At 47.8% G+C, this 27,747-nt stretch overlaps 1 protein-coding gene across 4 annotated transcripts in view; it reads left to right on the forward strand.

Annotated features, from left to right (window-relative positions):
• CCDC88C (coiled-coil domain containing 88C) overlaps positions 1-18,342 on the forward strand; it is a 35,808-nt gene extending 17,466 nt beyond the window's left edge. The window contains exons 4-31 of one of the 4 annotated variants that reach the window (XM_053475013.1): positions 445-514; positions 910-968; positions 1,460-1,543; positions 1,946-2,086; positions 3,260-3,444; positions 3,843-3,924; positions 4,117-4,275; positions 5,708-5,854; positions 6,317-6,461; positions 7,298-7,479; positions 7,680-7,817; positions 7,911-8,981; positions 9,421-9,548; positions 9,690-9,831; positions 10,490-10,660; positions 11,118-11,279; positions 11,403-11,680; positions 11,778-11,921; positions 12,018-12,204; positions 12,716-12,861; positions 13,118-13,207; positions 13,398-13,630; positions 15,793-15,984; positions 16,101-16,169; positions 16,260-16,328; positions 16,408-16,685; positions 16,995-17,216; positions 17,427-18,342. In XM_053475013.1, coding sequence (XP_053330988.1) covers positions 445-514; positions 910-968; positions 1,460-1,543; positions 1,946-2,086; positions 3,260-3,444; positions 3,843-3,924; positions 4,117-4,275; positions 5,708-5,854; positions 6,317-6,461; positions 7,298-7,479; positions 7,680-7,817; positions 7,911-8,981; positions 9,421-9,548; positions 9,690-9,831; positions 10,490-10,660; positions 11,118-11,279; positions 11,403-11,680; positions 11,778-11,921; positions 12,018-12,204; positions 12,716-12,861; positions 13,118-13,207; positions 13,398-13,630; positions 15,793-15,984; positions 16,101-16,169; positions 16,260-16,328; positions 16,408-16,685; positions 16,995-17,216; positions 17,427-18,338 — 5,886 coding nt within the window. In that variant the 3' untranslated portion in view covers positions 18,339-18,342. Of the gene's footprint in view, positions 1-444; positions 515-909; positions 969-1,459; positions 1,544-1,945; positions 2,087-3,259; positions 3,445-3,842; positions 3,925-4,116; positions 4,276-5,707; positions 5,855-6,316; positions 6,462-7,297; positions 7,480-7,679; positions 7,818-7,910; positions 8,982-9,420; positions 9,549-9,689; positions 9,832-10,489; positions 10,661-11,117; positions 11,280-11,402; positions 11,681-11,777; positions 11,922-12,017; positions 12,205-12,715; positions 12,862-13,117; positions 13,208-13,397; positions 13,631-13,926; positions 14,172-15,792; positions 15,985-16,100; positions 16,170-16,259; positions 16,329-16,407; positions 16,686-16,994; positions 17,217-17,426 lie in introns of those variants that run through there. The other 3 variants (XM_053475014.1, XM_053475015.1, XM_053475017.1) reach the window with 3 other exon arrangements.
• The last annotated feature ends 9,405 nt before the right edge of the window (positions 18,343-27,747 follow it).

The following is a 27,747-nucleotide window of genomic DNA, read 5'->3' on the forward strand; positions in this document are numbered from 1 at the left end:
CGCTGGGGTCGTGGGGCAGCAAGCGGCATCGTCGCAGTCTGACGTCACATGAAACGTTGTATCTTTGACCGTTTAATGTCTCTTATGATGTGCAGGGATTGCGCCTCCTCTGCGGTGGTTAAAAGGTTAATTTTGTGTTTTTTGGTGAAAATACGGGGAAATTCGAAGTTTTCATCATTGGGAAACCCATCGTCAACCCATCCGAAGAAGAGACCTCTGAGGCCTTGTTTTGAGTAAAGTTAAAGTGATGTTTATGTCACCAGTGGAAAGTATAGATTTATGGGATTTTAAGGGTTAATTAACCCATCTGCACATCATTTCTCTTTATAATTTATTGTAAAAAAAAATACTTTTTTTTTTTTTTAAATGTATTTTTATTTTTTTTAACCCTGTAAATGTTTCGCACACTGAGTGAAATGCTCTGTTTCTTGCGTGTCGTTTCAGGAGGTTCTGCAGCAGCTGATTGTCATGAACCTGCCGAATGTTTTGATGATCAGTAAAGACCCTCTCAGCGGTGGGTGTCGTGTTGTTGCCCTCGGCTGGGGCATTAACACGATAAAGGTTTTTTTTTATTATGCTCCTGTATTTTTATATAAAATAGTGTTTTTTGTTTTATTCCTATTAATCCAGTTTCCATCGCCCGGCTGACTCTATGTCCTTCTCTGGAATTCATTTTTAATTATTTTTTTTTGGCAATAATGATTTTTTTGGCAAGTAAAAAATCTAATATAAAAACAGCAATGCACAAAAAAAAATGTAAAGTAATTAAATGCCTTTTTTTTGATTGGCTACAATATAAAACGGCTTTAAATCAATCAATATCAGTAAAAAAACTATAAATAAATAAATGAGTGACTGAAGATGCGGGATTTGGGTTGGAAAATCCCTTTTTTGTCTGGTTTTGTGCAGGTAAAAGCATGGAGGAGATGAAGAAGATCTTGCTGCTGATGTTGGGCTGCGCCGTGCAGGTAAAATCCCCCCCGGGTTTTATAGCGGGGGCTCGGGGGCTCACCTGTTCCTCCGAGGATTAACGATATACATCTTTAACGGCAATGGTTTCCGGTACGGATAATTTATGAGCCGCTAATACCGGCTTTATCTTATGTTCCATCGTAACGGCTCAGCGCCCGGGGCGTTCGGGGACAGAAGTAACGTTTTAATTATTCATTTAACTTCATTTTTTATTTTTTTTATTATTTAAACATTTTTTAATCCAGTTTATTGTAACTCTTTAATAATTTGGGGGTTTTAATCCAGATTATCCCTTCGCACACAAAGTGTTTCTAATTACGATGTTTCTGTAATCGGGATATTTTATTCTTGCTGGAATTCAGGGATTTTTGCCGTTTTGCGGATATTTAAGGCGGAATCTCCGTGGCCCGAAGTCCCGATGGATTTTTTCTATTATCGATTATTCGTATTTTTTGTGTTTTTCGCTTTATTCTGCTTGTGTTTTCAGTGTGAAAGGAAGGAAGAGTACATCGTGAGGATCAAGCAGCTGGATATTGAGACTCAGGCGGGAATCGTGTCTCACATCCAGGAGGTATTTCCAGTCACGGCCCCTGAATCATTTATTATTAGAGATAAAGCGGACCCCCTCCCCCCCCAGAGCCGCCTCTCGGTGGCAGGCGGTAGCCCCGTCACTAGCCACGATATGGATTCACGGCTTGTCAATCTTCCGCTGTATAAACCCACCAGACCGGGGCGGACTGAGCGTCATGGGAGTTGGAATTCCGCAGTTTCTGGATATCCGATGTTGGGTATTTTTCTTTTGCCAAGAGGTTCTGTAGGAGCCGCAGCCTCGTTGATTTTAACCCCCGGTCTGTTCTGCCCCTGTTGGGCCGATGGGTGATGCTGCCCCCCCCCAGTGATACTAGGACTGGAGGGGGTCTCCTTGTGATTGGCTGAAGGCTGAATAAAGTAATCCCCTGTTTGTTTCTGGCAGGTGACGCATAATCAGGAGAACGTGTTTGACCTGCAGTGGCTGGACCTTCCCGACGTGGCTCCCGAAGAGATGGACTCGCTGTCCAGAAGCATGGTCCTGAGCCTGCGCAAGCTGGTGGATGAGAGAGATGAATGCAGGGAGGTGAGTGAACGTCGTATGTGGGTTTGTGATCTTGGATCTGCTCTCCAGCGAAGTCCTCGTCCAGACCTGGACTTCTGATTTTCTTGTTTTTAGCTCATTTTGCCCCAATAAACCCCCTTTATCTGCAGACCTGGAGCCGCTGTCAGTCATGTGATATTTTGGGTGACTTTCCCCGCTCAAACACCGCACTGAGCTGATGCTTTATGGCGATGCTAATGAAGTCCGTTCTTCCATAGACTTTCATTAGTCGGAGAGTCCGACTGGGAGATTGAGACTGAGCCATTCTATATTTCCCCACAGGCAGTATGATAAGGAGTCGGGGTGTCTAGTAGATCGGGGCTCAGATAACAGAGCGAGAATCATACGTTTACAGACTTCATCTTAACTGAGGCGATCTAACTGATTACTTCAATTACATAATTAAATCCGGCTTTTTAAACATTATCTCCGTATTTTTGATGCTTTGGGAGGGTTTTTCTCCTGGATCTTTAACATAATATAAAAAATCTTATGGAATGAGAATCTGAATTCAAATCTTAATTGCACCGGGGCAGATAGTGCTCCGTCTTTAAAGGGTTGGATTTTTTTGCTATAACTGCATTTTTATTGGCGTGATAATTGCAGTTTTTCCACCGGCGGGTTTGGAAGGGACAGGAAGGGCCGCGCCGGCCCCTCTTCCCCTCGTATCTCTGACCCCTGTCACCGTGTTAAAGTTCATTCCTTTGTACAAACAGAACGGTCCCAGATCTGAGCAAAAAAATGTCTCCCCGAAGCGGGGGATCTGGGAGGTTTCATGAAAAAGTGGACATTTTTTTACAGGAAATTCCGCCCAGATGCGATGTTCGACGGACCCCCAAAACGCGGCTTTTATGTTTTCTCTAAATAAACACAGAATTGCCTGAAACACAATAAAGCTGAATACGTTTACAAAGAAGGTCCTATTGTACAGCGCCACGGAATAGGATGGTGCTATATAAAATAATAACGTTAGAAAAGGGCCGGTTTTTCTGTTTTGGTTTAGATTCCTGTGATTTGTTCTGTGGACCTGAATAAGTTATTCCCCCCCAGGCATCCCGAATGTCCGGGGCAGGGAGTTACTTTTCGCTTCTGTTGTGCGAAGGGTTAAATGCCCCCCGTGTGTAACCCCCCGATCTCTCTGTGTGTGGATTGCAGGCGATCGTGGATCTGACCCAGGAGAGGGATTATCTGCAGTCTCTCAGCCCCCCCAGCCCGGTAAAATCATCCAGCCCCGAAAACTCGGCAAACGCCGCCAAGCACCCGCCGAGCGAGGACCGGCAGCACCTGGCCGTGGAGCTGGCCGACGGCAAAGCAAAACTCCGGCGGATGAGGCAGGAACTGTGAGTGCCGAGACGCCGACGCTGCGGCTCCTATTGGTCACAAACCGGTTTCACCGCAGCCAATGGAAAGCTGCCTGTTAGATTGTTCATTGCCCCAGTGGTTCTCTGTGACCCATGCATGGACTTCCTCTGAAGTTGTGCTTCACTGAGAGGGTGGTAGATAAGTGGAACAGCCTCCCAGCAGAGGTGGTAGAGGGTAATACAGTGAGGGTATTAAACATGCATGGGATAGACATACGGCTCCTGAATCTAAGACAAGACCAACGACTGATTAAGGTTTGAGATGGGGGCCGGATGGGGCCGATTCAGGGTTTCCGGAGTAAATAGCGACGCTTTTACTTGGATAAGACAAATTCCAGGAATGATCGGCATTAAGGAATAAATCTCTGTATTTACAGAGAAGAGAAATCCGAGTTACTTCTGGACACCAAACACGAAGTGGAGCGACTCGGTCTGGAGTTACAGAAGCTGAAGCAGGAGGTACGTTGTTGTGTATGGCGCCATCCTATGCTGCAGCGCTGTACAAAGTTGGAAGCGCCGTTCCTCCACCTGCCCCGCCTGCGGTGCCTCTGAATATGTTTTTGGGCAGGTTGGGGTAGTTTCTGTGGTACGTGTGCCCTGGGGAAGGCGGCGTTTGGGGGAAATTAACGTGTTTTTGGGGTGTTTCTGCAGAATATCCAGCTGGCCGCCGAGGCCCGCAGCGCCCGCACCTACAGAGATGAGATCGACTCCCTCAAAGAGAAAGCCGGCAAGCTGGACCGGCTGGAGACGGAGCTCTCCCGCTGCAAAGAGAAGCTGCACGACGTGGACTTTTACCGGGCGCGCATGGACGTACGTGAAAACATGTCTCCCGTTTCCCTGGATACGGCGAGCGCTTCTTTATACATGGTCCCCGGCCCCTTAATTCCTGGAGCTGGAGCGGTTAACGAAGCCTCGCCGACGCGTTTTGTGTAATTTAGGCCCAAATGGCTTTTATTGTTGCCGAGGTGAATCTCGCGCAGGAAGAAATACTTTTCCTGGAGACAAAAAAAAAACAATAAATAATCTGGAAAAAAACCCCGATATTACAAAACTGAAAATATTACACACCGCTCCACATAAACGCCGAAAAAAATGGGAAAAAAACGCTTTTTTTATTTTATATTTTTAACTACAGTTTAGTAGAACAGATTTATTGTAATTATATGCTGTGCTTAGAATTAGTTTTGTAACTGGTGCAGGACTCTGGATTAGAGAAGGTTGGGGTGTGCGCTCTAAATGTATGAGAAAACCCCACATTAGAGTAAATATTTTTTAATCAGTAGAAATAATTAACGCAGAGAGTTTTTTTTTTTCCATAACGAGGTTTAATGTGAGTTTTGGGTCCGGTGCTGGAATTCCGGAGGGCAGCGAGCGATTACCGCTTGCCAGGGAATGCGTTTTGTCGAAACTCTCTTTTTGGTGGAAGATTAAGTTTCCTGACTCCTTTGGAGCCGGAGGGCAGGAGAAACACGAGCTCGTTAACCCTGAACGCTCCGCACTATGATCCGGTTACACCTCTTGGGGTAACGGGGGGGGGGCACGTCCTGCAGAACGCAGGGGGGTCTCCCAGATAATCTCCCAGCGGCTTCCTAATGTTTCCAGTTAAATTATTTTACTGACCAGTCCGGTCACAAACTGTCAAAAACATGTAAAAAAAAAAAAAAAAAAAAAAGTATAAAGTAGCAGGTGGCGGATATTTTAATTTTCTTTTATTTGATTTGCGGTAAAGCCTTCCTGCTGTTGTCCCAAACATTTGTTCTGTCCCTCTTTGGATCCCCAAATCCCAGATGCCCCTCTTTCCTCCCCGTGTCTCTCTCCTCTAATGCCTCCGCCGATGCCCCTCTTTTCTAGGAGGTCAGAATGTTTGCTGGGTATGAGGGGATCGCAGGGTTCTACGGCCCTAAAAGCCCCGATAATGTGTATAGAAACAGCAGGGAACGGCTTTATAAATTAAACGGGGTAAATAAACCCCATTATTCTTCAAAATGCTCCACCCACTTACACAAATAGCCCGCCCCAGTCGAGCCTCTAACCACACCCACTAACACAAAAGTGCCCCTCTTTGGCCGTCCGTAGTAAATATTAGGAAATGCCACCGCACAGTCCCGGAGTTATTAATTTACCCTTTTTGCTGGGGATATTGGGGTATGCGTAGTAGATGTGTGTGTGTGTATATATATATATAAATGTTTGCTGCGGTTTTTGTGCACGCGCGACTCACCGACCGCCGTGTCTTCTGCAGGAGCTGAGGGAGGATAATCTGATTCTCATCGAGACCAAAAGCATGCTGGAGGAGCAGCTGGCGGCCGCGCGTGCGCGAACAGACAAACTGCACGACCTGGAGAAGGAAAATCTGCAGCTGAAATCCAAACTTCACGACATGGAGCTGGTGAGAGCCCCGCGCGCCGTATTATTATTATTATTATTATTATTATTATACCCCCCGCAGAGCTTCCCCCGTCCCGGGGGGTATCAAAGTTTATTCCACGCTTTAGGAAAAAACACAACCGACGCCAGAAAATATCCGTCTCTGTTCAGTGGATTTCATTTGAATTTAGATGGAAAAAAAACCAAAATTCCAAATTGTTAGGAGAAAAATAATACCCCTGGTAATGGGACGGAGAAGTCAGGTCTAATAAATAAATAAATTCTGGATTTTAAGCGTCGGCGTCTCCCGTAATCCGGCCGTTTATGAAGCGTTGTAACTCTCCGTGGTCGCTGCGCCGGACTCTGCGCTCGTTCTTCTTCTTCCCGTTTTATGCGGAATCCGGAATGTCATCGATGTAAGAACTCTTCGTTTTTTGTTAATGTGACAGAAATAAAATCGTTTCCGCCCCCTGCCCGTTTCTAGGATCGTTACTCGGACAAAAACCGGATCGAGGAGCTCCTGGAAGAAAACATGGTGCTGGAGATGGCGCAGAAGCAGAGTATGAACGAGTCCGTGCAGCTGGGCTGGGAGCTGGAGCAGCTGTCCAAGAGCACCGACCTGTCAGACGGTAAGCGGGGGCGTTATCCAGGGGGGCGGGGCAAAGCGATAAACTCCTCGGTGCTCCTGCTTTACTGCGCTGAAAAAGTTTGTAGTGCTTCATACATCATGAAATATGGCCCTAGATTGCAAGCTCTTCAGTAAAAGAATGCAATAAGTTACATTGTGTCTCCTGCCATCTCAGCCAATAAGGCACAGCCTCACTTTTTAGTGTAACTCTAAAAATGATCCTCCTTTGGGCAGATTATTTACATTTTACTGAGTCGGGGGGGGGCAGTCGACTACCTGTACGGATTTTTGGCTCTAGACCACCACGCCTCGAAGCTCCTGATGGTAACTCTTTGGAGCGCTGCTTAGTGCATAAGGCCCCGATGATTCCTGTGCCGATGTAACGCCGCACGCTGTTTAAAGCTCCGTAATCCCTACACATTTCATCCATTATTATAAATAAATATTTACCGTGGTGTGAGGCGCTCCGGATTACGGAGTAGTCTTTGTTTGTCCGATGATATAAATGAAGAACGGGTTTTTTGTAAATCTCCCGCCTCTCTCGTTCTCGATCAAATCAGTTCATCGTTTTATTTCTAGCTCTGTATTCCTACTTCTATAAGAAAATGTCTGCTGCGTTAATAGCCACATGCACTTTCATGGACTTGATGGTCACAGAAGCCACAGACTCGACCGGCTACATGGCCCCCATTTGCCCATCTCGGTTTCTCTATAGCTGGAGGTCTACCCGTTGGCCAACTCTTCTCTAGATAACAAGGCTGCGCGTTTAGCTTCAGATTTGTCTCCGGTATCCAACCAAGGAACCGTTCTTTATTTCCGTCCTATTGTTCTCATCAGCTAGGAAGTCGTTTGTGTTCGAGATGAACGAATCCGCGTCCAGTCGGATCCTGAAGCTGGAAAAAGAGAACCAAAGTCTGCAGAACGTCATCCAGGAGTTACGGGAGACCTCGCTGTCCCTGGAGGAGAGCAGCCTCAAAGGGCAGGAACTGGAGAAAGAAAACCAGCAGCTCAGCAAGAAGGTGAGAACCAGTCTGGTCCTTCCATATTTTATGCCTTTACCCCAACTACAGCCGTAATGGGAGCATCTCATGCGTGTGGCGTTGGCTTCTTGGCATTGGTTCAAGGTGTCCTCCATATGTCCTGAGGTCAAATTAACTATGAGGTTCCAATATTCTTTCCTTAATTGTTTGTTTTCCTCCAATCACCAATATTCCTGAAGATTGAAAGCGTCTACGAGCAACTCGAGAAAGAGAGACAGAGCACCTTAGACCTTGAAAGTCTGAGCGAAGATCTTTTGAAGGACAAGGAACATCTCTCACGGGCCTTGGAGAATGTAAAATCTGAGAAGGACAGGCAGGTAATGGAATTCTCGTTCGTTTCTCTAATGCTTAGAACGTCCAGGAATAATCTCCAGCGATACAATGAGATCTTTTTTTTTTTTCTCGAGTAGATCAGGGATCTGGAACAGGAAAAGCAACACCTCTCGCAGGCTTTGTCCACTCTTCGGGAAAGGTCCCAGGTGAATGCCGAGGCCAGGGTGAAAGAAATCGAGATGGAGAACAAAATTCTTCACGAGGCCATCACGGACACCAGCGGCAAACTAAGCGAGGTGGAATACGAGAAGAAGCAACTGCAGAAAACGATGGACCAGGTCAAGGAAAAAGTCGAGAGAGTAGAAGAAATGGAGAAAGAGGTCCATCGGCTGGAGAAGCAGAACGAGAGGCTGACAAAGAAAGTGGCGTCTGTGAAAATCATCGAGGAAAAAGTGGACGCTTTGGAGAAAGAAAACGGGAGGTTGGAAGGAGATAATAGAATGCTGAAGAAGTCTTTAGACACCTTGCAAAATGTCGCCATTAAGTTGGAGGTGTTGGAGAAGGAAAACAAACAGATCGACGAAGAGAACTTGGAACTCAGGAGAGCAGTGGAATCCATGAGGTTCTCTTGCACGAAGATGACGCAGATTGAAAGAGAGAACGGCGACCTTCAGAAGGAGAAAGAAGAGCTCCAAAAGAACGTAGAGGTCCTAAAAGCGTTGGGGAAGAAGTCAGAGCGCCTAGAAATCAGTTATCAGGGCCTTACCGATGAGAATAGGAAGCTGCAACATATGTTGGAGGCTGAGACCAGGAAGGTCCAGGAACTGGAAGCAGAGATTCAGGAGGCCGAGAAGGAGAACAAGGAACTGCAGAGGAACTTGGAGGAAATGAGGCTGTCCAACAAAAGGCTGGAGAGGCTGGAGAATGAGAAGATGACTATGGAAGAGGAGATGTCGCAGTTGGAGAAACATATGAAAACTCTAGAAAAGGAATCAAAGCGACTGTGGCACCAAGTGGAGCTGAAGGACGCCATCTTGGATGACAACGCGGTCAAGATAGCGGACTTGGAGAAAGAGAGCCGAACGCTCGACAAGGAAGTATCAAAGCTGAGAGAATCGGCCGCTAAAATACGGGAGCTGGAGAAGGAAAATAAGAACCTTCTTCAACAATTAACCGTCGACAAGAGGACGCTAGCGACGCTAAGAGAGGTACGAGCTTCAACCGTAAACGAGAATTCATATTGTCACGCGTTTATTACAAGCGTTAAGTATCTTTTTACAGTAACATAGTAACTACTAAGTATGTTGCTGTAGGCCCAGGGCCCCTGATTCTCGCACACATCTCAGCGGTGGGGTGAAGGCACCCTCCATGGAGCATGTTAGTAACACGAGTACGTGCACATGCGCGGGGCCCTGCCATGTATTCATCATCATTATGTTTTCTTAAAATAGGGCGTAATATTAAATTTTTTTAATATAAATTGTGAAGTTTATTTTTATTTTTATTATCTATGGGTTCTCGGTAGCTGTCAGCAACGTGATATCAGGTATCCGACGAAGCGACTGAAATACACGTTATTCACATGTTTCTGTACGGCGGGATCTCGGGTTTTCTTTATAACTGTGTCAATTTGGTTTTGTTTTGCAGGATTTGGTTTTGGAGAAACTAAAAACCCAACAAATGTCCAGCGAACTGGACAAGCTAACCTTGGAACTGGAGAAGATCGGTTTGAACAAGGAGCTGATGCTGCAGGACGAAAACAGCAACGCAGAGAGGTGAGCGGCTGACGAGGGGGGGGGGCGCTGCGCCTATGGGTACCCGACATGCAGAGCGGTCCCTGGTGGGGGGTTCATTTCTTATTGTTGTTCTTTAGCGAACTGTCAGACCTGACCGCGATATCCGTGTAACGGTTACAGGAAATATAAGATTCTGGAAAGCAAGATGGAGTCCACCATGAAGACCACGCTGGCCGTGAAGGAGAGCAAGATCTTGGCGCTGGAGGCGCAGGTGGAGGAGGCTCGCGGGCTCAACCAGCAGCTCCAAAACGAGCTGAATTTGGTACGAAGCCCTAAATTTATTTGTTACAGGAAAAAAGTGTGGGGCAAGGAAGCTGCTTGGTATCCACATTTCTTGCCATGATGTCGTACCCACCGCTAACCTCAGGGAATGGAATCTGTGTATTATTCGGCAAAAGATTTAGAGTTTAGAAGTTTGCGTTAAGAATTTCCGTGTTGCCAAGCATGCCTATTATAGAACGACTCGGCCTCGTGCAGAGGGCTCGCTTTCGTACGAAGCGAGCGGTTTGGTTTCAGCTGTCGAGCCGGCAGCTGTCTCGTTGACGGCTGATGGATTGTGAATGGCCGAGGGGACAGCTGAACGATTCCCAGCTGTTCCACGTCTCCGGTAACTACAACCCCCCCCCGGAAAACAATATTTAAAATACTGCATAATTAATTAACATCCTTTCGCTGAATGGTGGGTAGGGCAGACTGTCCCGGGGGGGGGGTATACTATACCCCCCCACACTAAATCTAGAGCCGTGGGCGAATGTTAGTCTTAGAATTGTACTTCTGACACCCAAAGCATGTATATATATATAAATAAATAATCTGGTCAGACGTAGCCATGATGTCGCCGCGCCGGATCTTTCCCGTCTCTCGATAATAGGAACCGTTGAGAAGTTGCGTAGAAATAACCGAGCGCTCCTGTGTTGCAGATAAAACAAGATGTCGGAGTCCGCAGCCGGACTCAAATGGAAAAGCTTCAGAATTTGGGTAAAAACCCCAGAGAAAACCCAGAGTATAAGAGCCAGGCGCAGAACGGCGAGAGGGAGGCCACCCGGGAGCTGCTGAAGGTCAAAGACCGAGCCATCGAACTCGAGAGGAATGTAGGTTCATTGACCAGAAGGACAGCAGCGTTGGTGTCCTGCCCGGTCTGTGTGATATCTGCCTCCCGGAAGGGGTGGTTAGAAAGCAGCCGTGGGTTACAGAGCGCCCCAGAAAGCTAGTTTTAAGATATTTCAGGGTTTTGGGCTCAATGCGGTCCGTGGTTTTAAAGACGTTGTTTGGAATTGACACGATGGTCATCTGAAGAGAGGCGTCCTTGTATGACGTCTTCCATGTGCTTAGCTTGGACATGTTGCATGCGTGTGTCCCACCGATAGCCTTATATATATATATATAAATAGTCCCTTCATTGCTTTGTATGGACTTCGCTGGTCCATGAACATTTCAGCCAAGGGATATGAATAAACATGGGTGGCCCCGGTTGAGACTCAGAAGACCTGTAGATGTTCCGCAGACTCTCTTTCACGTTTTGTTTTCTCTCTGGATCGCCGTCCGCAGAACGCAGCCCTGCAAGCCGAGAAGCAGCTGTTCCGAGAGCAGCTCAAGCACCTGGAGTGTCAGAACGCGTCTCTGGACGACCAGATGAGGACCTTACAGAAACAGCTGGCCTTCCTGCAGGAACATAACACGGGCCTGCACACGCAGACGGCCAGCCTGCAGGTGGGGGCTCATCTTATGTCTACTGGAGTGTCCACGGAAACTAGCGATGCCTCAGAGGTCCCCTCGTCGGAGTGCATGCATGTGTTGCGCTGCTTTAACACGCGTCTCGCTGGCGTATTTCAGGTGGAGAATTCTGCCGCCGCGTCCGAGCGATCCGCTCTGAAGTCTCAAGTCTCGCAGCTCCAGAACCAGCTGTCCGCTCTAGAGAGCGAGAACGAGGGCCTCGCGCGGCAGGCGGAGGGTCTAAAAGCAGCCCACGAGTCCCTGCTCTACGACCACAACCACCTGGGCTCCCTGTACGAGCGCCAGTCTGCCGAATACGAGGCTCTGATTGGCCAGCACGGCGCTCTGAAAACCCAGCACAAAGCTTTGGAGCAGAGCCACCGCCGCCTGGAGGAGAGGTGAGTGGACGGAAGCCCCGGCGGCGCAGGCACAGGGGGTAACGCCGCTCGGCGGCTCCTCGTCACGCTGCAGACGCCACTCCTTTTCTGTTTGCAGTTATAACGTCTCGCTGAGACAGAGAAGCGAGCTGGAAGAGCGAGAGAAGATCGGAAGAGCTGAATGCGAAGCCCTGCGGCAGGAGAAGAGGAATCACCTGGCCGCCTCCGACGAGAAGCAGAAGCTTAAGGAGGAATTGGACAGGTGGGGTCCCTCGCTGCCCCTTCCGTGTGTGGTGGAGATATGGAGGGGCGCTGGGGGGAGGCGGACGTGTTTATTCGCGTGTATTGTATGTTGCAGGTTGAATTTCTTGCACGGGGAGCTGCAGAAGGAATATACGAGTTTACACAAACACACCAAGGACATGAAAACCGCCCTGAACAACGCGCAGATGGAGCTGAACCGCTGGCAGGCGCGATTCGACGAGCTAAAGGAGCAGCACCAGACCATGGATATCACCCTGACCAAGCTGGACAACCACTGTGAGGTACCCGGGGCAAACGGCACCCCTATTACCCCATCCAGCAGAGCGAGCCCCACCCCGGGCAAATAAGATGCCCTGATACAATTCCAAAAATACACAACGTAGAACCCGCCGGCAGATCGGCCCCATCCGGCCCCTGTCTAGTCGCCCGTTTCTCCTGCTGTAAAGACTCAAACCTTAATCAGTCGTTGGTCTCGTCTTAGATTCAGGAGCCGTATGTCTATCCCATGCATGTTTAATCCCCTCACTGTATTACCCTCTACCACCTCTGCTGGGAGGCTGTTCCACTTATCTACCACCCTCTCAGTAAAGTAAAACTCAGTGGGAGTAATAAAGTATCTCTTATCTCTCCATAAGATCCTTTCTTAAATAACTTAAACCGCAAATTTAGTGGATCTTTTCGTAAAAATGACTTAAAAGTAACCCACGCGGTGAGTGTTGTGACCGGTGTCTGGCGCCTTGGCGTGCGTTCCTGCCGTGACCTCGTTACATGTTCCCGGTGCTTGCTTCACAGCTTCTGTCCCGTCTGAAGAGTAACCTGGAGGAGGAAAACCATCACCTCCTCAGCCAGATCCAGATGCTGAGCCAGCAGAATCAGATGCTACTGGAGCAGAGCATGGAGAGCAAGGAGCATTACCACGAGGAGCAGAAGCAGTACATGTATGTGAGCCGGAGCGCATACACGCGTGTTACATACGAACAAACAAAAATAATTATATGCACATAGTTTTAGACTGGTACCCCATGCAACCAATGGGAGATTGGAATCTTTGCCCTGCTTATCTCCCATTGGCTGGTGACTGTTCCAATTTAGAACCCTGACCTATAGACTGCAGCCGATGAATATTCCGTATAGAATAACATAGAATAACATATATCTGAAATGTTGGATTATTAAAGTTCTTTTTCTCTGCAGCGACAAATTGAATGATTTAAGAAGACAGAAGGAGAAATTAGAGGAGAAAATCATGGACCAGTATAAATTCTACGATCCAGCGCCCAAAAAGTGAGCCCCTTAATTCATTATGCTTCATTTCCCCCCAAACGCACCGTTCCGTAGCCCCCTGTGGGCTGTCGCTGTCGCATGATAAGCAGTTCGTGGGCCGGCCGCGGACTCCGCTGTATCCGTCGCTGCTTCTCTCTCTGTTCGTTCTGGTTTGACTTTTTTTAATATGATTTTTTTTTTCTTTTGTCAGGAAAAACCACTGGTCGGGCGCCCGAGCTCTCGCCAGACTGATTAAACCCAGGAAAGAGCATTCGAGGGAACGATCCAAGTCCTGCGCGGAGGGTCTGACCCAAGCTGCCGATACCCCGAACGTGGCCGCCTCGCCGTCCACTTCCCGGCCCCTCCGGGTGCAGCAGGACAACTTGGACAATTCTTCTCTGGGCTCGGAGGAGAAAGACGGCTCCAGGGTGTTATTAACCAAAGGTAAGAGGTCGTCTGCTTTCAAAAAGTTGCTGAAATCAGCAAATCTCATAAAAATATAGAGCAGAAAAAAATAACTTCTAGAGATTATTATTATTGTTTTATATAGAGCTACCACATACCGCGGCGCTGTACAATGGATATCCATGCCAGCGTAAGCGCTTGTAACGTTCATGTATTGGGAAGATGCCCCTCGACGCGAGTCTTCTGGTGGCCAGCGGTGGTCCGGACTCGAGGTGTTTAATAGCCGCCTGTCACGCTCTGTTCTTTTCTCACCCCGGTGATCTGTTTGCCTTCAGCAGCTCCACGCAAAAAGTTTCCGTTCTTGAAAAGCAAAAGTCAGGACAAGGAGAAGTCCGCGCAGGGCCAGCGGCGTTTCTCCAAGCGTCTGCGCTTCTGGTCGTCTCTCGATATCCCATCGTCTCGTAACGGCTCTGTCTCTCTCCCGGAAATCAATGACTTCTAACGCTCACTTCTTCTCCGCCGGGCTTTCCAGGGCTATGGAAAAAAAAAAAAATATTAAAAACCCCCCTCCAAAAAAAAATATATATATTCCCCCAGGACTTTTTTTGCACGCACGTAATCTGTAAAACCGGCCACGTGTCATCGAGCAAACCGCTGAACGAGATGGAGAGCGCTTCTGTTAATTGAAATTAAGCCATTTATGTAAAACCCCCACGCGTTTCACAATCGCCAAGCAAACTGTAAGTTGTGTGGCCCCGAGCTCGGGCACGTTGTATGTGCGTCCGCGGGGGGCGTTAAAGCCCCCGTCTCGCTTCCCTGTTTGTGTGCAGATACAGCCGGTTTGCCCTGTGTGTGCGTTTTAAGGCAATTTGGCCGTTTTCCATACGCTTCCGGAAGCCGCTCGCATGCCCTCTCTGTCTAACATCTACCCCCCCCCCCTGCTTTCTTGTCTAACGCGTCATTTGCCGTGATTCCGTCCCAAATACCCCAGAACGCGCTGCACGGACCTCGTATCTCCTCGGGCTGGGGGGTGAAGTTCTCATCGGGTAGATTTTAGGCGAGTCGTACCGTAGATTAGAAATCTATAGATAGATATATAGGGATAGATATATAGGGATAGATATAAATCTTATCACGCTCATCCATCACGACAGTAAAACCTTTTACCCTCGTACGGTTTCCGGCTGCTTCCGTTTCATCTCTTTGCATCTCTTAGATGATGTTTTCAATGCAACCCCCCCCCAAAAAAAAAACCCCCTTTGTGACGGGGATTCCTTATGGTTTAACTTCCTTAAAATGAAAAAAAAAAAAGCTTGTTTCTATGTTTTTTGGAAAAGCGGCTAAAACGCTCTGCCATTCGTTTCTGGCGCAATCAGGCGGGATTTCCCCCAATCTGTGTAAGGAAGGCGGTTTACCAAGCGAGGCGCGAAGTTCTCCTTTCCGTCGGCACAGAGATGGAACGCAGACCGGAGGTTTTCGTGGGGGTCCGTGGGGGGGGTGGGGGTTTATACTGTATGTCCGGGGCAGAGCAGTACCGGGGTGTATAAAGAGCAATTAAAAGGTAAAAGTAATCCGCTGGAACATTGGTTTCCATAGTAACAGCTCCACATTCCGCACTTGCACCGGATCGTCGCGTATCGTCACGGTTGAGAGGCGATTAGATTCAGGGCCCGCCGGCCCCCGTGGTCACCACGTTCCTCGTGTCTGCCGCTTTTGGCCAGGATTTTGCGTTGCGTTCCTTGCTGTTTTTTGTTGTTGCTTTCGTTTAATGTATTAACCCTTACCTCGCCTGAAACGTTACAGAACGGCCGTAGCCACAAAGGAGGATGCGGGGGGGGGAGAGTTTCTGTGTTCAGGAACTCTTCCTGGCCTTGGAGGAAATATTATATATATATAGATAGATATAGATATTATATATAGATAGATAGATATAAATTAGTTGGATATTATTACTCTAGTAGTAGAATTCCGCCCCAGGCGCTCGAAGAGGCCGATGGGGATTCCTAGTCCAGCTGAGGCTCCGCAGGTTACCTGCGATTGTGTCTTTCGTTAATCTCGCGGTGGATACTTTGTATCTTTAAGCCGTTCCCCTCCAGCTGTTCCCATTTTGTGGCTGCGCCCCCCGCTCTGGCGCGTTTCGGGCCCCTCCTGGTTCACGCCGCTCCCCCCATCTCACTAAGCTGTCCTTTCGCCTCCGTCAGTTCCCACCGACGCCGGCCACAAGCACCACCGGATGTCCTACCACGCGGGAGACCAGGACGAAGCGGAAGGACTGGGAAGTCTCTCCCGCTCCAGGAGGATGGAGGCCGCGTCCAGAGCTTTCTCCGCGTCTGCCGTCCACCTGCCGTGCGCGGGACCCGGCGGCAAAACCCAGCAGCCGGCGGGACCCAGAGGTGACTGAGCCAGACCTCGCTCACGGGGAACGTTAGATCGTTTGGTCTTCGGTGGGGATATTGTGGTCTCGTTGGTCTTGTTGACGACGTTCTTCTTGTTTTAAATCCTTCCCTAGGATTCCCCTCAGATGATAACCTCCATGACCCAGCGCAGGAGGCTGAACCCGGCAGCGCCGGACCCCGGGGTAACTTTCCGTTATTCTGTCCTCTGCTGGTGGTCGGCCATCTTTCTGTAAATATCTGCCGGGAATTTATTGTGATTTTCCTCATTTCAGAGCCCCGGCTGAGTTCTATAGGCAGTAACAGAAGTACTTTGAACAGCATCTCGCCCCTCACCCTGAAAGGTACGAGCCGCATAACATGTACTCGTTATATTGTAAGCGCGTTTTGGGGCGATTATGTGCTGAATGTCCATATTTTTAGGATCTTCTGGGCATCTGCCAGGCAGAACAGAGAGTATGAGCAGCGAAGACATGATCCCAACCAAAGATGTGGCGACATTACCCCGAGACCACCACCTGTGCCGCTCCGTCAACAAACCAGAGTCGTCACTCGGCAGAAACAGCCTGGCCTCTTACAACAATCCCGAGAAAAGACCACCGAGTCGTGCTCACGTCCGGCCCCGATCGGGGTCCCCCGGAAGCGAGATGGTGACCTTAGAAGAGTTTCTGAACGAGGGTAACCAGCTGTCTCCCCCCTCAGTAAGTTGCCTTTCTAAACGGGGTGGAAGAAATGCTCTAGATCCGTGCCATATAGCCATTTAAAGCGTCCCGTGGGGCAGATACAGAGGCAAATGAACGACGTATATATCCGTCCGCATCGTCGATAATGTTTTTCTTTGAGTTTGTCCGTTGCGGGGGGGCTGATGCATTGGGTTGGGTGCAGAACTTTGCTGCCCTCCGGTGGTGGAAAAGAATAACGATCTTCCTACAGTTTGTGTGTCTGGGGGGTCTTTGCTGCCTGCTTTGCTCATCCTGTTTCTCTTCCTCGCCCCACCGCTTCCCTTACAGCGCAGGCACAGTCTAAATGACAACGAGCTCATCACCCTGCATCAGTTTCTGTTAGAGGCTGAGACCCTCCATCCCTCCTCCCAGCCCCCATCCCCCAACCTAAACCCCAAGGAATCTCCGCAGACTGCCCCCCGACACCACTCGCCGTCCCCGGGATCCTGTGTGTGGAGGAGCAGCTCAGACAGGGCCAGCAGGAGAGCCGCATCTCTGTATATTCCCAGGGTATTGTTTCACTTTCCACCCCCCCAAACTCATCCCTGCACTCACCCCCATCCACTCACACTCACCTCCACTCGCTGAGCATGAGCACTAACACCTTCCTAACTCTCCAGCGGCCAGCAGGCTAATGTTGCAAGAATGTTGTCAACAGGAAAATAGCCTTTTTTTGAAGTAATTTGTTAATTTATGGCATTTTCCCTTTTTCCTGCGCAGGATGCGTCTGGCTGTAAGGAGGACATGCTGGGGGATTACTTTAAGAAGGCAGGCGAAGCTCCAGATTTTGGTAGCCAGTCCGGCTACAGAGACCCGCAGCCTGCGAGCCGCATGACGACTTCCGTCAGCTTAACTCTGGATTCCTCCGACGGCCGGGGCGTAAAGCCAGGCGCGCACGCGAAGCCAAACCTCCGGCAGCTGGGTGCTCAGACCAGCCCCCTGAGCCTTCATCACCGCGGACTTGCGCATCAGTCCGTCGCGTTGTCCAAGCAGACTCCCGAGCCGCAGCGCCCGGCGTCTCCCTCCAGCAGGGGTAGCCCTCTGAGCAGGTCGTTCAGTGTGGCCACCGCTGACCTCCTAAAAGCCAACGGCCCAGACCCGGGCAGACTGGAGAAACCGGAGGTGGAGACGCCGGTGGGAAAGGAGTTCAGCAGTCACCTGCTGAGATCGTCTACTCCTCTGGGCTCCCAGACCTCCCTTAGGGAACGTCCAGCGTCTGCAAGGGTGGACGGCGCTCCACGCGGCGATGAATCCCGCTGCCGGCCTTTAGATACCCGGCGCCTGTCCTTGGCCGTTCCTAAAGAAGACCAGAGGATGCATTCCGTTCCATCATCTGCCGGCTTGCAGCAACATCACGCGCCGGTCCTCGGCTCCACCAGGACCAAGACCAGACCGATCCCTCGCTCCGGAGAAGTGGCGACCCCCGTCAGGCCCGTCCCCACCATCCCAGAGGTGGAAGTCTCGCAGGGTTTGGTTTCTGGCGAATCTGCGAAGGCCGCAAGCGCCGAAGGTCACTCTACACCAAACGTCGAGGAAGAACCCAACAAAAGAGGTTCCTCCAAAAGTACGCCAGCGTCCCCAGACCCCAGCACCGACCCGCAGTCCGTCTGGTACGAGTATGGATGTGTCTGACTCCGGCGGTCAGAAGACGACTTTCCTCTCTCCCGGTTCTGGAAAAGACTTCCTCGGAAGCTGCAGGCTGAATAGATCGCCCCGGTCTCCGGCGCCGGCACCGCAGATCCATATCCCCGGCTACTTTACGCTTCGTCGCTGCTCTGCCCTTCTTTGCTTCTTGGTTGAACTCTGTTGGTTCCGCCAGAGAATCCAAAAAAAATGAATCCCTGGTTCAGTCTCATCCGTACCATCGCCATCGGTGTATGAACATTCCAGGTTCCGGGAGACTAAAACTCCCATCATCCGGAGAAAAGTAAAGTTAAGTTGATATCGCAGCCTCCTTTCCTGCTTATTACCAGCCGCTGGCGCTGCCTCCGTGTTGGCGAGAAGTACCGCCGGTTACCGTGCAAAAGACGCTGTTACCGAGGTTTCCCAATACTGTCTCCCGCCTCTGATTTAACGATTTTCTTGCGTGTTAATAAACTTTCTCCGCATCGCTTTCTCCCAAATCCTCAACGTCCTTCCTCATTTGGCTTCCTCCATCCACATTTTTTTTTTGTCTTAATGATTATTTACAGTTTAACGCCATCATCGATTGTGTTTTTCATTCCACGTTGAGGATGCGGCCCCAACGCTGTCGGGTTATTGGTGGAAATTAACGCCGTCGCCTTAATACCCCTCCCCCCCCCCGGTAACGACTGCTGCTTTTAACAATGGCTGCTATTGTCCGCTTCCCCGTTCCGATTTCTCGTGGTTTTTTTTCTGGCATAAAAATAATAATTCTAAATATTTATAAATATATCTCTAGAGATTCCGCTCACTACTAGGGTGCTTTTCCTACAAAGTCCTGAATAAAATGGTGTTTGGGAGCAATGGGCCGCGTGACTACTGAACTTCAATCCTCGACTACTGATATTTATTGATAGGAATGTGTCCAAAGCCGCCGTCATCCAATAAACGCCCCAGAATTGCCCCTAAGGAAGGGTTAATAAATTAAGGGTCCTTTTCCACGTATTTGTTACACTAAACGCTTAACAATTAAACTTTTAGGGCTCTAGTTTTCAGCTTCGAGGGCAGCCTATCAGTGCCTGCTTTGAAGTCACGTGACAATTAAATGATTCCCTGGAACATATATTATATTTCTTTCACTTTAAAGATGGTTCCTCAAGTGACGATTCTAATGCTGCGTTTAGTTACAAAGTCTTAAAGAACACTTTTAAGGTGAAATCATGGAATTTATGGAGTTCTTTAGGATCCTGTATTCTGATTGGCTCGCGGTTTTACGCTGTATTTGTGGGGTATGTACATACGATGTAAATGACTTTATTGTGACGCTCGGACTTTGTAAATACCGTTTTGTGATTAAATTAATTTCCTGACATTGCCCGTTTAGCAGCCGCCCCGCGGAACGCCGATCCGTTATCCCGGATTTTGTCTTTATTTTTGGACTTCAGCCAAAGTTTCGATTCGTCGTCCCTACGGTGCAACCTTTTTACTGTTTTCTATCATAATTGGTGCGTTTCCATGACAACAAGCTACGCGTAAAGTCCATTTGCCTGTCTATCGTTCTAGATATGAAATTTGGTTATATTCCATCTTTTTTTTTTGTTTTGTTTTGTGATTTACTATTCCTTGTTTGGAAATTCCTTGGGTTATACAAATAAATTATGACATCACGCAGTTCCGTGTGTTTCATTGCTTCAGCGTGAGCGCGTCTGCGGGTCATATGATTTAATATTCTAACGTTATAAGTCAGAACTAATTAAGGTTCTGCCTCTGAAATCGAATGGTAACAGAAGTAATCGCCATAGTAACTAATAGAATGTTCTGAGTGACTGCTCCACTTTAACCCCCCTTTATAGAAACCGTATTATTCTTATGTGTCTGGCTGGCTGAGGGTCATAGGCAGAGCCCCATACGTGTGATGTTCCCATTATATGTGGGTCTGCAGCCTGGACCCGTTGAGAGGCGCGGGGTATTAAACAGGGATTTTACCGGAATCTTAGTAATCTGGTGTTTATATGACATACCATTTAACCCATTAAGGGCTGGAGGAGTCATCCATGCGCGCAGCTGTCTGACATAATGCCCAGCCCTGGATGAGAGTAAATAAGCAGACAGATTAATACCCCAGCAACCGCCCTCCCTGTAATATAAACAAAGCCTCCGCAACCGGCGGCCCCCCCACACACAAATATGTGACCGGTACCTGACTCTCACCTGCGTGCGCAGCCCGTGACTTCTCCTCCGGGACTCCTGTTGGTTGCGGGGGGGCTCGTTCCCCACCCCTCGTGGCTCCGACAGCTGAGAAGAACCTCTGCCAGTCGCCCTATTCAAAGCAAATTTACCCCAAAATCTAATAAACAATAAAAAGTCTGACTGCATAAAATCCTTATCAGAATCTCACAGCTGCGTGATAATAAATAAGCGATTTCAGGTAATTTATGGGGCATTCAAAAAATTAACAGTTTTATTCCTTTTTTTTGTAATTAATGCGTTAAGCGTTTCGCCTCTGTGCCAGACGTTTAATGAGACCCAGTCCAGGTGCGTTTACCCCGACCACCCAGCGCAAGTATGGCATCATAAAAGATAAAGTCCCATGTGTGACATATTATGAGTAATAACCCCCCCCCAGCGCTGTATACAGTAATATAACCCCCAGCGCTGTATACAGTAATATAACCCCAAGCGCTGTATACAGTAATATAACCCCCCAGTGCTGTATACAGTAATATAACCCCCAGCGCTGTATACAGTAATATAACCCCCAGCGCTGTATACAGTAATATAACCCCCTACCTCTGTATACAGTCATATAACCCCCAGCACTGTATACAGTAATATAACCCCCAGCGCTGTATACAGTAATATAACCCCCAGCACTGTATACAGTAATATAACCCCCCAGCGCTGTATACAGTAATATAACCCCCCAGCGCTGTATACAGTAATATAACCCCCAGCGCTGTATACAGTAATATAACCCCCCAGCGCTGTATACAGTAATATAACCCCCCAGCGCTGTATACAGTAATATAACCCCCAGCGCTGTATACAGTAATATAACCCCCAGCGCTGTATACAGTAATATAACCCCCCAGCGCTGTATACAGTAATATAACCCCCAGCGCTGTATACAGTAATATAACCCCCTACCTCTGTATACAGTCATATAACCCCCAGCACTGTATACAGTAATATAAGCCCCAGCGCTGTATACAGTAATATAACCCCCAGCACTGTATACAGTAATATAACCCCCCAGCGCTGTATACAGTAATATAACCCCCCAGCGCTGTATACAGTAATATAACCCCCAGCGCTGTATACAGTAATATAACCCCCCAGCGCTGTATACAGTAATATAACCCCCCAGCGCTGTATACAGTAATATAACCCCCAGCGCTGTATACAGTAATATAACCCCCAGCGCTGTATACAGTAATATAACCCCCCAGCGCTGTATACAGTAATATAACCCCCAGCGCTGTATACAGTAATATAACCCCCTACCTCTGTATACAGTCATATAACCCCCAGCACTGTATACAGTAATATAACCCCCAGCGCTGTATACAGTAATATAACCCCCAGCACTGTATACAGTAATATAACCCCCCAGCGCTGTATACAGTAATATAACCCCCCAGCGCTGTATACAGTAATATAACCCCCAGCGCTGTATACAGTAATATAACCCCCCAGCGCTGTATACAGTAATATAACCCCCCAGCGCTGTATACAGTAATATAACCCCCAGCGCTGTATACAGTAATATAACCCCCAGCGCTGTATACAGTAATATAACCCCCCCAGCGCTGTATACAGTAATATAACCCCCTACCTCTGTATACAGTAATATAACCCCCAGCGCTGTATACAGTAATATAACCCCCTACCTCTGTATACAGTAATATAACCCCCAGCGCTGTATACAGTAATATAACCCCCAGCGCTGTATACAGTAATATAACCCCCAGCGCTGTATACAGTAATATAACCCCCAGCGCTGTATACAGTAATATAACCCCCCCAGCGCTGTATACAGTAATATAACCCCCAGCGCTGTATACAGTAATATAACCCCCTACCTCTGTATACAGTAATATAACCCCCAGCGCTGTATACAGTAATATAACCCCCAGCGCTGTATACAGTAATATAACCCCCTACCTCTGTATACAGTAATATAACCCCCAGCGCTGTATACAGTAATATAACCCCCAGCGCTGTATACAGTAATATAACCCCCTACCGCTGTATACAGTAATATAACCCCCTACCGCTGTATACAGTAATATAACCCCCAGCGCTGTATACAGTAATATAACCCCCAGCGCTGTATACAGTAATATAACCCCCTACCTCTGTATACAGTAATATAACCCCCAGCGCTGTATACAGTAATATAACCCCCAGCGCTGTATACAGTAATATAACCCCCTACCTCTGTATACAGTAATATAACCCCCAGCGCTGTATACAGTAATATAACCCCCCAGCGCTGTATACAGTAATATAACCCCCAGCGCTGTATACAGTAATATAACCCCCAGCGCTGTATACAGTAATATAACCCCCAGCACTATATACAGTAATATAACCCCCAGCGCTGTATACAGTAATATAACCCCCCAGCGCTGTATACAGTAATATAACCCCCAGCGCTGTATACAGTAATATAACCCCCAGCGCTGTATACAGTAATATAACCCCCAGCACTGTATACAGTAATATAACCCCCCAGCGCTGTATACAGTAATATAACCCCCCAGCGCTGTATACAGTAATATAACCCCCAGCGCTGTATACAGTAATATAACCCCCAGCGCTGTATACAGTAATATAACCCCCAGCACTGTATACAGTAATATAACCCCCAGCACTGTATACAGTAATATAACCCCCCAGCGCTGTATACAGTAATATAACCCCCCAGCGCTGTATACAGTAATATAACCCCCAGCGCTGTATACAGTAATATAACCCCCCAGCGCTGTATACAGTAATATAACCCCCAGCACTGTATACAGTAATATAACCCCCCCAGCGCTGTATACAGTAATATAACCCCCAGCGCTGTATACAGTAATATAACCCCCAGCGCTGTATACAGTAATATAACCCCCAGCGCTGTATACAGTAATATAACCCCCCAGCGCTGTATACAGTAATATAACCCCCAGCACTGTATACAGTAATATAACCCCCCCAGCGCTGTGTACAGTAATATACCCCCAGCGCTGTATACAGTAATATAACCCCCCAGCGCTGTATACAGTAATATAACCCCCAGCACTGTATACAGTAATATAACCCCCAGCGCTGTATACAGTAATATAACCCCCAGTGCTGTATACAGTAATATAACCCCCAGCGCTGTATACAGTAATATAACCCCCCAGCGCTGTATACAGTAATAACCCCCAGCGCTGTATACAGTAATATAACCCCCAGCGCTGTATACAGTAATATAACCCCCCAGCGCTGTATACAGTAATATAACCCCCCCAGCGCTGTATACAGTAATATAACCCCAGCACTGTATACAGTAATAACCCATGAGCGCTGTATACAGTAATATAACCCCCAGCGCTGTATACAGTAATATAACCCCCCAGCGCTGTATACAGTAATATAACCCCCAGCGCTGTATACAGTAATATAACCCCAGCGCTGTATACAGTAATATAACCCCAGCGCTGTATACAGTAATATACCCCCCCAGCGCTGTATACAGTAATATAACCCCAGCGCTGTATACAGTAATATAACCCCAGCGCTGTATACAGTAATATACCCCCCCAGCGCTGTATACAGTAATATAACCCCCAGCACTGTATACAGTAATATACCCCCCCAGCACTGTATACAGTAATATAACCCCCCAGCGCTGTATACAGTAATATAACCCCCCAACGCTGTATACAGTAATATAACCCCCAGCGCTGTATACAGTAATATAACCCCCAGCACTGTATACAGTAATATAACCCCCAGCACTGTATACAGTAATATAACCCCCAGCACTGTATACAGTAATATAACCCCCAGCGCTGTATACAGTAATATAACCCCCCAGCGCTGTATACAGTAATATAACCCCCAGCACTGTATACAGTAATATAACCCCCAGCACTGTATACAGTAATATAACCCCCCAGCGCTGTATACAGTAATATAACCCCCCAGCGCTGTATACAGTAATATAACCCCCAGCGCTGTATACAGTAATATAACCCCCCAGCGCTGTATACAGTAATATAACCCCCAGCGCTGTATACAGTAATATAACCCCCCAGCGCTGTATACAGTAATATAACCCCCAGCGCTGTATACAGTAATATAACCCCCAGCGCTGTATACAGTAATATAACCCCCAGCGCTGTATACAGTAATATAACCCCCCAGCACTGTATACAGTAATATAACCCCCAGCGCTGTATACAGTAATATAACCCCCCAGCGCTATATACAGTAATATAACCCCCAGCACTGTATACAGTAATATAACCCCCCCAGCGCTGTATACAGTAATATAACCCCCAGCACTGTATACAGTAATATAACCCCCCAGCGCTCTATACAGTAATATAACCCCCAGCACTGTATACAGTAATATAACCCCCAGCGCTGTATACAGTAATTTAACCCCCAGCGCTATATACAGTAATAACCCATGAGCGCTGTATACAGTAATATAACCCCCAGCGCTGTATACAGTAATTTAACCCCCAGCGCTATATACAGTAATAACCCATGAGCGCTGTATACAATAATGCAAATGAAGCCTGTTCATCGCTATCATTTCATTAGTCCGACTGGATGATTAAGACCGAGCCATTCTATTGTTCCCCACAGGCGGTATGATAAGTCGGGGGTTAGTAGATTGGGGATGAGATAGAGTGAGAACTCGTATAATATGCAGCTGCCTGAAAACATATTATGGGGCAAAAACTTTCAATAAAGCACAGGAGTTTAGGAAAGTATTAATTTGTTGGGAGATCCATGCAGCCGGCCGCCGGTGGCCCATCCACCATCACCCAACACAGTTTCTGCCCCAGTGATCTGCCCCCACATGGTGAGTAATCACTGGGGATCATTGAGTCCTCACTCGTTATTGCAAAACCTGGAATTTATCTTTTCTGCATTTTGGCCGCCGTCCCGCCAGCCTCCTCCATAATCCGCCGTGATTCAGTGTCCGGAGGGGCCGGCGGTGGAGTAAACACTCCGAGGATGTCTGTGTTTAAATTATCAGCTCTTAAGCAGGGAGTGCCTGATAAATCCGCGCAATAATGCATCGCGCACGCTGCCAGAAATGTCATTTATTTATTGGGTTATTTTAAAAGACACCTGGCAGGTAGAGAAAGCAATTTATGCCATTTAAATAAACACATATGTGAAGAGAACATACATGTGAAACCCATATATAATACACGGTATGTATACTCGCACACATATACATATACGCTTATGGAAAGCATATAGGTTTATTTTACTGTAAATTGACTCGCAGGAAAACTATTACTCACCAATCCATACACACACGAAACACTGGACGGGGGGGACCCATGTGGGAGGAGAGGAGCCGGAGAGGAGGGAGAGTACAGGAGAAGCAGAGGATAGGGGCAGATCTGGGTCTGCATCAGGAGCACAGGGGCAGAATCCGGGCTGCGTCAGGAGCACAGGGGCAGAATCCGGGCTGCGTCAGGAGCACAGGGGCAGAATCCGGGCTGCGTCAGGAGCACAGGGGCAGAATCCGGGCTGCGTCAGGAGCAGTAATATAACCCCCCAGCGCTGTATACAGTAATATAACCCCCCAGCGCTGTATACAGTGATATAACCCCCAGCGCTGTATACAGTAATATAACCCCCCAGCGCTGTATACAGTAATATAACCCCCCAGCGCTGTATACAGTAATATAACCCCCAGCGCTGTATACAGTAATATAACCCCCAGCGCTGTATACAGTAATATAACCCCCCCAGCGCTGTATACAGTAATATAACCCCCTACCTCTGTATACAGTAATATAACCCCCAGCGCTGTATACAGTAATATAACCCCCTACCTCTGTATACAGTAATATAACCCCCAGCGCTGTATACAGTAATATAACCCCCAGCGCTGTATACAGTAATATAACCCCCAGCGCTGTATACAGTAATATAACCCCCAGCGCTGTATACAGTAATATAACCCCCCCAGCGCTGTATACAGTAATATAACCCCCAGCGCTGTATACAGTAATATAACCCCCTACCTCTGTATACAGTAATATAACCCCCAGCGCTGTATACAGTAATATAACCCCCAGCGCTGTATACAGTAATATAACCCCCTACCTCTGTATACAGTAATATAACCCCCAGCGCTGTATACAGTAATATAACCCCCAGCGCTGTATACAGTAATATAACCCCCTACCGCTGTATACAGTAATATAACCCCCTACCGCTGTATACAGTAATATAACCCCCAGCGCTGTATACAGTAATATAACCCCCAGCGCTGTATACAGTAATATAACCCCCTACCTCTGTATACAGTAATATAACCCCCAGCGCTGTATACAGTAATATAACCCCCAGCGCTGTATACAGTAATATAACCCCCTACCTCTGTATACAGTAATATAACCCCCAGCGCTGTATACAGTAATATAACCCCCCAGCGCTGTATACAGTAATATAACCCCCAGCGCTGTATACAGTAATATAACCCCCAGCGCTGTATACAGTAATATAACCCCCAGCACTATATACAGTAATATAACCCCCAGCGCTGTATACAGTAATATAACCCCCCAGCGCTGTATACAGTAATATAACCCCCAGCGCTGTATACAGTAATATAACCCCCAGCGCTGTATACAGTAATATAACCCCCAGCACTGTATACAGTAATATAACCCCCCAGCGCTGTATACAGTAATATAACCCCCCAGCGCTGTATACAGTAATATAACCCCCCAGCGCTGTATACAGTAATATAACCCCCAGCGCTGTATACAGTAATATAACCCCCAGCGCTGTATACAGTAATATAACCCCCAGCACTGTATACAGTAATATAACCCCCAGCACTGTATACAGTAATATAACCCCCCAGCGCTGTATACAGTAATATAACCCCCCAGCGCTGTATACAGTAATATAACCCCCAGCGCTGTATACAGTAATATAACCCCCCAGCGCTGTATACAGTAATATAACCCCCAGCACTGTATACAGTAATATAACCCCCCCAGCGCTGTATACAGTAATATAACCCCCAGCGCTGTATACAGTAATATAACCCCCAGCGCTGTATACAGTAATATAACCCCCAGCGCTGTATACAGTAATATAACCCCCCAGCGCTGTATACAGTAATATAACCCCCAGCACTGTATACAGTAATATAACCCCCCCAGCGCTGTGTACA

Source organism: Spea bombifrons, chromosome 9, assembly GCF_027358695.1.
Source record: "Spea bombifrons isolate aSpeBom1 chromosome 9, aSpeBom1.2.pri, whole genome shotgun sequence".
Taxonomy (NCBI): Eukaryota; Metazoa; Chordata; class Amphibia; order Anura; family Pelobatidae; genus Spea; species Spea bombifrons.